This window comes from Camelus ferus, chromosome 23, assembly GCF_009834535.1.
Source record: "Camelus ferus isolate YT-003-E chromosome 23, BCGSAC_Cfer_1.0, whole genome shotgun sequence".
Lineage (NCBI taxonomy): Eukaryota > Metazoa > Chordata > Mammalia > Artiodactyla > Camelidae > Camelus > Camelus ferus.
The window spans coordinates 26,695,534-26,707,898 of NC_045718.1; the positions used below are offsets into that span (position 1 = coordinate 26,695,534).

At 32.7% G+C, this 12,365-nt stretch overlaps 1 protein-coding gene across 6 annotated transcripts in view; it reads right to left on the reverse strand.

The window, feature by feature from the left end:
• AKT3 (AKT serine/threonine kinase 3) overlaps nucleotides 1-12,365 on the reverse strand; it is a 207,549-nt gene that overhangs the window by 102,962 nt on the left and 92,222 nt on the right. For all 6 annotated transcript variants that reach the window (XM_032466537.1, XM_032466539.1, XM_032466538.1 and 3 more), the window contains one exon: nucleotides 86-211. In XM_032466537.1, the coding sequence (XP_032322428.1) occupies nucleotides 86-211 (126 nt within the window). The remainder of the gene's footprint in view (nucleotides 1-85; nucleotides 212-12,365) is intronic.

The window sequence follows — 12,365 nt, forward strand, 5'->3', positions numbered from 1 at the left end:
TCACATATCCTAAGATATCTGACAGATAAGGCCATACAAATAAATAAATAAATACAAGGTGGATCAACAATTATAATTAACTTACTTGCCACTGAAAAGTTGTTGAGGGGATAAGGTAAATCCACATCTTGGGGTTTCTCTTTATATCCTATGAATGAGCCATCTGTCTTCAAAAGGAAATATCTTGGCCTCCAGTTTTTTATATATTCTCCTACATGAGGAAAGCATGCATGTTAATGCTGGGGGAAAAATGAACAGCAGCTTTCATGTGAAAAATAAATTATGGTACAATATATGTCCTATAACACTGGCCTCCCAAAATTTAGATAGGCAATTTTCTTTTAACTTAGCTTACAAAAGAAAATGCACAAGCCTGCAATTAAGATTCAATAAAAACCCAAACATGTTTTGTTTTTAATGATTTTACACTTTGATAATTCATTTGCACTATTATTTCTTCAGAGAATCATTCATCTAAGTACACATTTTGTTCAGTTTTTCATTTTATCAGATGGTTGTTAGAGCATATTTTCAGTCATTTTAAAAAGCCTTGGTAAATCGTCCACACAGTATCAAGGAATTTCAATGAAAAACACTTATCATAAGAGGGACATGAAATAGATGTTTCTTGTCCATGTACCACAACTAATTGTGTCATTTTTCAAAAAGAAAGGGAAAAAGTCTATTTTCATTGCTAAATCATGATCATAACTTGTTTAAACAAGATTTTATTATTATGCATAGAAAAATAACTGTACAAATGCTGCAAACAAGTCAAGGAAATGAAAGAACAGAGGTTAATAAAGCTTTTAAAAACCATACACACTCATACATACAAACGTAATAACTAAGAACACACGGTACAGCGCCAAGCACATAACAGTCAATAAATGTATATTTGATCGGATTTTGATATAAGCTATCAACTAGCCACCAAAATAAAAAATTTTAGCAACCAGATCACCATTTGCTTACTTCATAAAGGAATCTCTAATTTTAAGCAACAGAGGGGCTCCATGATACTATAAGAGCTGGAAGGCTACTTGGTCCCAATTTTCAGTTGTCTACTGGATATTTCTAACCTGGCTATTCAATCTCAAATGTTTAATTACAGTACTACAAAAATTTGAAAGCAGTTCAACTTTCCCTACAAATCAGTTTCCTTGACATCAGTATTCTAAGTTCAAACCTGACATTTTACTGTTCCCTCGCCTTATTCTATCAGTAGCTAGGTCAATACTCCCTTCACAAGTCTCTCTCATTTAGCTCAACCACAACTGCCCTAACACCTTACATCTGCCCTTCTGCTAATGCATTGTGACTGCTTCTCAATTCTACTCATTCCCCTTCCATCCTAATGCATCTATCACCTCCTGGTAATTCTACTGTGGGTGTGTATTTGCTTTGATCACATCACTTTTCTGCTAAATATATCCCAACTCTTGTTTACTGTAAAGTAACAGTCTGTTAGCATATAATGTAAGCTTTTCCATAATCTCACTCCCAACATGTATTTCAGATGTGGAATCATTCCTCTGAATCAGCAATTCTCAAACTCCTTTTCTCAGATCTCTTTACACCCTTAAATATTTTTAATACTTAAATACACTTGACAAATTTTTGTTTATGTAGATTACATCTATAATGTTTACTATATTAGAAATTGAAAAAAGAAAATTTTTATTTTTATTACTTCCTTTAAAAGTAACAATAAACTCATTACATGCAACATGAATATTTCTATGAAAATAACTTTATTCTCGATAACAAAAAATTAGAAGAGCAGAACTGCTTTAAATTTTTACAAATCTCTTTAATCTTTGGCTTAAGATAGCCAGATTCTCATACCTGCTTCTGTATTTAATCTGTTACATTATTTTGTTCGAAATATAGGGAAGAAATCTGGTTCAAACAAGAGACGTAGCTGGAAATGGGAAGAGCATTCAGATAGTTATGGATGTCTTTCTTTGATACTATGCCAGCATTTGACAAGTACTTGTTTTCCAAAAGGCTAACTGCAATGTGGCATTTGAAACCATTTTCAATGAACTTTCTGTACTCTGCTGTGTGAAGTCCACTGGTCTGTACTGCACATTGAATGAGTCTTTTACACTCTGCAGAATTTTATAACATCACACATTGGTTGTTTAGAAAACACTGGTCTGCCGAATTATACTGATCTTCCAGATACTGACATGTTTCATTATACAATCACACTGATGAGCACTATAAATCTCATTAGAAAAGTAAGCCTTGGGAGGCTGTGAAGTGCATGATGGCAGATATGTTCTCCAAAATTCTACTTTTTGATTTAAACTCAGTTTTCATCAACAGCAATAAATACTGTCAGCTCTTTTTCCTTAGGGTTGATATATTCCAAGCATCCAATCTAGTGCCTGCCACTTAACCAACTCTCTCAATAATAACTTACTAAAGGAATAAATACATATATGAACATCTCCACAAATGTATAAGCACACAAGAGGAATTTAAGGGAAAGGAAAGGAAAATCTGACACCCCTCTTCACTTTGATTTACTAAAAATATATGGTCTTACTGTGAACAAACAAAGGCCAAATTTATAAAACCAGAATGTTAAACCCACGGTTTCCATTAAAAAAATGAAATAGTTCCTTTCTTGATTGCACTTATTTTTTTCCATTCATATTTAAGTATTCTTATATAAAATTTAAAATCATTAGATATTAATTCTCTAGTGATATGGCATTCAGATTTCAAACGCTATTTTAAAACAGTAACACATTTACAGTGGCACAAAATGCTGTAATTTTTATAAGCTAAATAATAAGTAATAGCTTAATAATTATATGAAAGATAAAATGAAACAATTTCATTTTTAAAATTTTAAAGAAGAAAAAATTGGGATAACACCATTTCTTCTTATTTTTTAAAAATTATTAAATATACTTATTCAAAATACATGTATTTAAAAGAAATAAAAGTTTTCAAATCTAAGAATAATTTCCTATCAGTCTTACATGCTCAGATGAAAGACATAAAACATCACCATATAAATTTTACCATTTTTAGTCAAGTATTAAGAAATTTAAAATTCAAAATAAAATTTAAAAATTAAATTAAAAATATTAAACTTAAAATTCATAATTAAATTTAAAATTTAAATTTAAATAACTAATTTAAAATTTTAGATTAAGTTTTAAGAATTTAAATTAATATTTAATATTAAAATTAAAACATCAAATAAAATTTAAAATATTTTATGTGAACTTCTGGTTGCCAAAAAGTTCTTAAAAATAAACCTATTATGCATCCCTGACATGTAATACATTATAAAAAGACTGTGAGATAGTCATTTATCCAGAAGAAAAATGGAAAATTTCCCTTCCTGATTACAGAAATATAGTATCTCTCACAAAATTTTATTAATAATTTTGAATTTATTCAGTTAATCTAGTGGATTTCAAACTTTCAGTGAAGACTCTTGAATCTAATTTTTATTTTCTTGTTATTTTTCATCTATAATATGAATGGAGTATATTCATTTATTTATTAATTTGTTCCAGGTGCTGGGACACAGTAGTCGGGGGGGGAGGAGGGAGAAGGGCAGGGATGTGGTCTCTAACTTATAAAGCCTAATTCCAGTATTACACCAGATTTTAGGTGCTCACTAAAATCTGGGGAAAGGTTCTGAGTATTTCCTGAAAGCAGATTCTTTTTTAATAGGTCCCTATAAACATTCTCAAGTAAAGTTCATAACAGCGTCATGGTTGGCCTAATTAAGTATTCATTTTCTAGTTTCAAAAGTGGAAACAAGGCCCAAAGAAACTGAGCCTTACAGAGAACACAAACTCATAAGGTATTAATAAAACAAAAAAGCAAGCTACTGCCGCCTCCTAGACCCAGTACAGAAGGAGAATACCTCTAGCTTAAAAGGTACAAAGGTTATAGATTTTCACAATACTTTGGCAAGACACTGTGCACACTAATGGCAAAGTAAAATTGTTTCTGCAGCCTTGGAGTTCCACCCAAACCTGGATTTTGTCCAGCTGGTAATGGAAAAGGAACTGAACACTTTCCTCCCTGATCAGTTAAGGCAGTGAGAGTACAAATAAGGCACATCTCAGGATGTTCTAAAACTATGACCAAAAAGTCCTGGCTTTTAATGGGGCTAAGGGCCTAGAATAAAGGTACCCTCTCTGCCACCAATACTTTTAAGATGAACTGATAAATGTCAACCATAGCTCATGTTTTACACCTAAGTTTATACCTGCTGCATTAAAACAATGTAATGCTTAAGATGAAGGATTCTGGAGTCACATAGCTTGAGTTTGAATCCTGACTTTTCAATTTATGAGCTGCAGGAAATTAATGTCTCTACATCTCAGGTTCCTCAACAGAAAAATAAGAATCAAACAGTACTTACCCAAATGGTTTGTAAGGACATAATGTAAAATGGCTTAGAACATTACTTGGCATATAACAAGTGCTCGATTATTACTGTTATTATTAAATGGAGCCATTATCATTTATGGTAATATCATTTACAGTCTATCTATAACCTCATATTAAATATTCTATAATCAGTATTGCACTTATTCAAGAGTATTTACAAAAATGAGGCAACAGGCAACAATCAGAAATAAATTTACTCCATCAGCCAAAAAAGTCTCTTTAACTAGTGTCAGGTATATAAAACTTGAATCCTATCTAAAGAAATAAAAAGTTATCCAATTTCAAAACACAGCATTAATACTTTTACTTCCTTTTTAAGATAAGGGTAGGATAATTAGTCTTCCAAAGAAAAAAAACTTTTATCTCTGAATTATTTTTATTAAATGACCTACAGGATATAGCACCATGAAAATACAAATATTTTAAGAATTTCTAAAGATGCACTTTAAACCAAAAAATGACAGCTGTCAATAAAAATAAATTTGTATCACTTTAAGAAACCATTAGTCTTAAATAAGTGTTCACGGTTAATTTTTAACTATAAGACAAAAAAAAGCTTAATGTTAATTTCAGTGTAAAATCTACTTAATTTTATGGTTTACAATATAGAAAACATTTTGCTGCTTGTCGACAGCTGTCAACCAAATTTACACATATGAACTACCTCAAAGAAAGCATAGCAGGATCTCTTTTACACTAGTGGATTTTCATAAATAAATACTAGCAGCATAAACAAATAAATACTGAGTATATATATAATTCATCATAGTATGCTATATTGTAAATGTCTTAAAACTAAAGTTACTGAAGAAATGCATGATGATAAACACAATAAAACATTTACAGTCTTTGAAATTGCTTGTCACATTTTTATATAGCAGATTCCAAGTATCATATTCCAAGTAGTTCTAAGTAAAAGCCATATTTATGTCTCTAAAGGAGTAAAAGAAATGTGTCTCTCACTGAAATTGTCATCATCCTCTTTTATAGATGTCTTGAAAATAATCCTTAAGTTTTTTTTTTTTGTATCTACATGGCAATGAGCTAGCATAATAACAGTTTTTCAACTGTATAGGGACAATCTGAAATTGTCCTTTGAAATTTTTAAAAAAGTTTAATTTTAACTTTTAACAAATGAAAGTGCATCTGCATACTGTAGGTGCTTATTAAATATATATTGACTCAGTTTTCCAGCTCCTGCAAACCTAAATTTTTAGCTTACCATTCCTCTTTTATTAAGTCCGTTTCAAGTATGTTCTTTCTTTGCCCTGGGTAAATTAAAAATGTTAAGTTCTATGGTGTCATTGACAAACTCATTAACCAGCTTTGGATGTGTGTTGACACTCTGAAAATTAGGTGATGTCTGCAAAACATGAAAAAAGCATTACTGACTCCTGCCCAGCTCACCTGTTTTAAGGTACTCCTCAATAAGCATCACAAATGAAAGAGTAAGTTTCTTTAAACATTCTTATTCAGAATTGGGGAAGTGGGCTTCTAATTAGATTCACTCATTCAAAAATACTTAGTCAGTGTCAAAATACTTAACTAAAAAAGAAAGAAAGAAAGAAAGAAAAAACCCCACTCATAAAAAGCACTGAGAATGCAGCAATGAATGATATAGGCACAGTACCTGCCTTCATAGAGCTTTAAGTACAGTAGGCAGCTGTGAGAATCGAGAGCTAGAGAAAGCAGGTGATTGAGCAAGTAAAATTCAAAATGAAAATTTCTTACACTTCTTTAATCATGTGTAATGATCCAGGAAGTTATACTGAGGAATGGCAATATCTCCTATGCCTTGACATTTCCAAATAGCATCCTATGTGCTTTGTGAAAAAGGAACTCAATAGTATTTGTTGTCAGATGCATTACTGTGGGGGAAGGGACTGGGAGGAATATCAGCATACAGTCCTTCAATGTTTCATGAAAAGAACTGTGTTGGCCAGGTTTGCTGCTGTGTTAATTCAAGATGAGGCAATGCACCCATTCTTTGAAGTCGCATGACAATACAAGCAGAGAAGCACAGTAATACAGTTTATGATGCTACTTTCATCTAGCACACCAGATAACACACCTTAGCCTTTCATATTTCAAAATACTGCCCATGCTTGTCTTCTCTCATGGTTTCTGCATAGTAGTGATTAATGAGGTCATATTGCAAAACACTCAAATCTTTATGATGATTTCAGCCAGGATGTCTAGCTATCACATGAGGTACTGAGAGATCTGCATGCTCTTGTAGTGGTCAGCGTTACCACTGCAACTGGCCAGACGGAAGATGTTTACAATTTTGATGATTTTGCGTTGTGCTTTCAAGATGCTTTAAAAGCTTTCCAGATGTACCCACATTCCTCTGCTTTACCACATATGCTCCTTCATGATTATTTTGAAACGTATATTATAGTCAAGAAATTTTGCTTCCACTGAATAATGCATGAACTTGCCATTTTTATATTAAGTACACTTTTCATATCTACTTCCTAAAGAAGGCTGGGGTCCATGTTTTGCTTTGAAGCTGAAGCAATAATGAGAAAAGTACCTATGCACTGAATACCACAAGATGTTGGAATGCCAGCTTCTCTAAGATCTGAGAATGCCTGGTCTGCCAGTACTTAGTCTACTTTATAATTTTCCTTTGTTATCCAGAAAATTGTACAATTACCATATACTTTTAAGCATTCTGGTACTTGCTGCATGGTACTTATTCTGTAAGATAATTAATCAAATCCTGGTTCCTTTTGTTTTTAGCAAACATTACACTGTAAGCCAAAAATGGGATACTTATTAATTATTCTTTTAACATAAGAACATCTTAATAGAGTTATAGTATTAAGTTTTACTTTGAGAGAAAAGCAAAGAAAATGAGAAAGAGAGAGAGAACAAAGTACACATACAAACTAGCCAACAGAAAAAAAACAGCATCTTGGCAATTTAACGAAGAATAAACCATGAGATAAGTTTACATAGCAGTAGATATGTTGTGGAGAATTACTCAATCTGTACTCAGCTTCCTGCTGGGTTAAATGTGAGCTAAATTATTATTTTGCTTACATTTACGCCCTGGTAGATTGCCAAAGCAAAGCTTTCTTTTTAATCTGCTTTCTGCATTACAGCAAAAAGTCTCCAACTCCATACACTGCATTAGACCCAAAGTTATTCCTGAACTATTTTAACAAAGTACCTAGGGCCACAGAATTTTAAACTATTTCAAAGAAATGGACCAACTTAAAAAGATGATTTCATTAGAAATGTTTTATAACTTCCTTACTGTAAATATTTTCCATTTCATTATATCATGTTCTTTAAATATTAAAATCAATGTAGAATCCAACACTGCAGTAACAGCCTTTATAAATATCAATCATGGCAGCGCTGAGTCCATTTGCAAACTTACTTGCATGTACCTCTAAGCACCTACCACAGAGAAGGCTGGCATCTTCCATTAACTGAATAGATGAATAAACCTACTACCATGCAAAACAGGGACTACACTCATGTCAGAAAAGCTCTTCCAAATAGAAATCCCATGGTAACGCAACCCAGTTATAAAATACCTGATCGGTAGAACACACAGTAACAGTGCCTCACTATGGCAGGGATCAGGAGTTGGCAAGGAAGGCTGTAGCGCTTGCTCATCAAGACGAAGCCTGTGCCTTTTGAGAAAATCCTCAGATGGTTCAACCTTCCCACCTTGTATTAAAATCACTGCCTTGTAGAATAAAACTCAACAAAATAGACTCAGGCTTTATCTTAGACGCTTACCAAAGGAGTGTATCCTATAATAAATTTCCAATAGTGTGGTACCCAAAAATAACACTGCATCAGATCACAAACCCTTATTATTCTGAGAGTGAATCCATGGCCTTCATAACTCTTTTCTCCTTTGTTTTTTGTAGGTAATTACTCTCTGAGACTTGTATCATAGTATGTAAGTGGTGAAAGCAAGGAAGGCAAGGACACTTGAATGTACTCAACCAAGCACTGTGCTCAGGCATTATGCATAAGAGACCGTTTCACATAGGTATGAAGAGGCTGGTGCTAGGGTGTCCCCACTTTATTCAGACAGCCCTGCTGAGGCTCTAAGACACTGGTAACAAGTAGAGAACAAACTTGAGATTTGAATAAAACTATGGAAATCAGTAAAATTCTACTCTGCTATGCTGCTCAAGCTTTCAAAATGAGGCCAGCATATTAGTATGGGGAGCACACACTCTGAAGTCTAGAGTTCAAATGGCAACTCTGTCACTCACTAGCTATGTGCCTTTGGCCATGTCGTTTAATCTCTTTGTGCCTCAGCTTCCTCTTCGAAAAATGGGGACAATAGTAGTGAAGAAGAAATAAATTAATATTTGTAAAGTATATACAACATCTGGCTTAGTAAGCTTTGCACAAACATCCATTTAATGAATAAATCCTCTTAAAGTACAGCTAATCAAAAAAGATTGAGTGCTTAATACGGACAACATATTAAACTACACAAATGTAAATAGAGTATTTGAAATAAAATGTAATTTTACAAGAAATAACAAATGGTAGTAAGGATGTGGAGAAAAGGGGACCATGGTACGCTGTTGGTAGGACTGTAAACTGGTGCAGCCACTACAGGAAACGTATGGAGTTTTCTCAAACAATTAAGAATAGGACTACCATCTGACCTAGCTATCCCACTTCTGGATATTTATCCAAAGAACACAAAAACCCATCAATGGATGAATGGATAAAGAAAATGTGGTATACATGAACAACGGAACGTTATTCAGCTATAAAAAAGGAAATGAAATCCTGCCATTTGCAACAACATGGATGGACCTTGAAGGTACTATGCTAAAGTGAAAGAAGTCTGACAGAGAAAGACAAATACCATATGATTTTACTCATATGCTGAATAAAACACACACACACACACACACACACACACACACACAAACAAAAAACAAATTAGCAAACAAAATAAAACAAAAGCAAACTCATAGATATAGAGATCAGACTGGTGGCTGCCAGAGGGGAAGGAGGCTGAGGAGTGGGCAAAATATGTGAAGGGGATCAACTGCACAGTGATAGGTGATGATAACTAGACGTGTGGTGGTGATCACTCTATAGTATATACAGATGTTGAATTATAAGCCTGTACACCTGAAATTTATGTAATTAAAAAATAATTTCTTTTGATTACAAATGTAGGGCTCATTCCCTGTACAGGCCACCAAAAAAAACTTTGTTAATTTCATTAACAGACTATCAATGTTCCACATCAGAAGAACAAAATATGTGGGGGTTTTTTGGTGGATAAAATTTTAATTTTTGTTATTTAGTTTACTTACATCCTATTTTCACCCCCCATTATTACTGATAATAATGAATTATATATCACTTATGCTCAACCAATTGAAATCTTTCATTAAAAACTGATACTGCTGTCATAGAACAGTCTTTCTTAATTCAATATCAATTAACTTTAGTGGGAGAAAAATCAAGCACTCCACTGGATTTACTACTAAACATCTCACTGTTTCTTTCAAATTATCTCAAGAAAGTTACTACACACAAAAAGCAAAAAGCAAAAGCATGCGACTTATTCTGACATCAGGCCTTTCCCACTCTACCTTTTTATTGTACAAGTTAATTATCATTTAATCTCAAAAACTCTGAATTTGGAGACAAGTTAAACCACACATTAACGTTAGGCTTTTATAAAGTTAAACCACACATTAATGTTACACTTTTATAAATGGAATAATAATGTAATTTAACTTCTAGTATATTTATATTTACATATAACAATTACATATCCAGTGAAGTACATCATTTTTTTTTAAAGATGTGATTATGCTTAAGTTTATAAAACTGAAGGGAATATAATGCTTCCATTTCAATGAATGCTGCCGTATATTCAAAAGTATGGTTCAAAACATTTTGAATACCAGAATATCTGTTATCAAAGAGACAAAAAGTAAAATACACCGAGTAAAATGATCTGAACTTTCCTAGGTAATTTTCTCATCCTCTTTGTAAACCAACCTAATTTGGCAATTTGTGGCCAGTCGTCTGTTACAATTTTCTTAGAAAAGAACTGAACATGCTTAGAGGCTGTCATCAAAGTGAGGTGCACAGATAAAGCTAACTCGTTTAAAGAACAGAACAAATCAAAGAGATGCAACTACAAATCAAACACTATTCAATGATTCAAAGAAGTCCATTTCTCCTCCCCACAGCAAGCTTAAGGATCAGATAAACAGCAGAAAAGCTGCTTGTCAATGTTAAAATTGAATTTACTTACCTTGGCCCTCTGAGGGCAGTATTACCTAACACACAGACAGAAATTTCAGAAAACAATCCTTACCTACCATTCTAATAAAAATAAATTTTAATAAAACAACATGAAATGGGTATATCTGTTCATTATACATAACCATTTCTTTCCTTATCATTATCCATACTTATCTAAGCACAAGAATGCTTGTTTTCAAATGTTTCCAAAAAGTTTGAGAGGAAATATTTTCTTTTAAAACCAATGCATCGTGAAGGAAAAAGACTTGAAGTCTCATATTATGGATGCCATTCAAAATGTAATAAAATGAAACATTATATAAATGATTCTGTACTGTTTAAATAGTCTATTAAGTTTCTATTATATCTCCACAGAATAATTTATTTTTTAAAAATTGCAGGAAATCAGAGCATACAAATCTTTCAGTGAAGATAAAGTATTCATAGAGATTAACATTCAGCCCCAAATTACAGTTTTTCTGGTTTCTTCTTATAAGAAGCCAACAGCTAAACAGGCTCATTTGTTATAAACTACTCACTTATTAATAAAATATAATACAATTGACAAACTGGCAGTGTAGGGTCCCTCTTAATTTCCATACTGGTTCTGAAACTATAAAAAATCTTTACATAGAATAAAGATAAACAATTTACTTTCTAGAATCTAATGCAATGTGCATTGAGTACTTTATTCCTTTTCCTCAGAAAGTATCTATTTCACACAAAGTAGGAAAAAAGTTTTCTGGCATACACTTGTCAAAAGATTTCTTAGGATGTACAAAACAGTGAAAAACACCCTATATAGACCAGTGGTCTGACAGACTTCTAAGAATACAGAAAGTTGCTAACCTTCATGGTAGAGTCTTATGTGTAGTGACTATCCAGTCTAAACTGCACACCACCACCACCTCCCCACCTGCCACCCTGCAAATAAACCCAGCCTAAAAAACAGAGCTGTCTTATAGTGGGTGACCTACTGAAAGAAGATTAAAAATTATTACATGCAGGTAAATAACAAAATTTTCTTTTACACAGCAAGATCTCCTGACACGTAGTTTCTCCTTTGTAGAAATTTGCTTGTATTTAGAATTTCTGTTTACTCTTAAGAAAAGTCCTTGCTTCTATAACTTAAGGTGTATTTCTCCACTCAGGAACTATGTCATTACCTGGCATAACTTGGGATAAATGAGGTTTTAAAAATACATACCATTGGAATTAGGCAGTTTTATTCCTTTTAATTATACTATACCATGGAGATTTTTAAGGTCAAAGAAAACACTTTTAAATAAATTCCAAGTCCTATTTTACTAAGACAGAAAGTACAAAGAGCTATCTTAACAGAGTCAGTTGAACATAATGCAAATGCAAAGACGGGAAAGAAGGTCATTTCATAAAATTCTTTTCCATAATAAATATATACTTAAGTTTAAATATCTCTTCAGAAAGATGCCAGGAAACAACAGCTGCTGTTCTATGTGCTTTCACTTAAAAATATAAAATTATGAACTTTAATGCTGTGTTCCAGTCTCAAAGCAAGTAAGTGACTTGCCTAGCCAAAAAAATACATGAACTTCATGATTTATGCCTTTGTGCCTTTGTATTTTAATCATCTTCTGTTCTAAAAAGTGATACCAAGTTTACCAACCTCTTTAATCAGATTTTCTTAA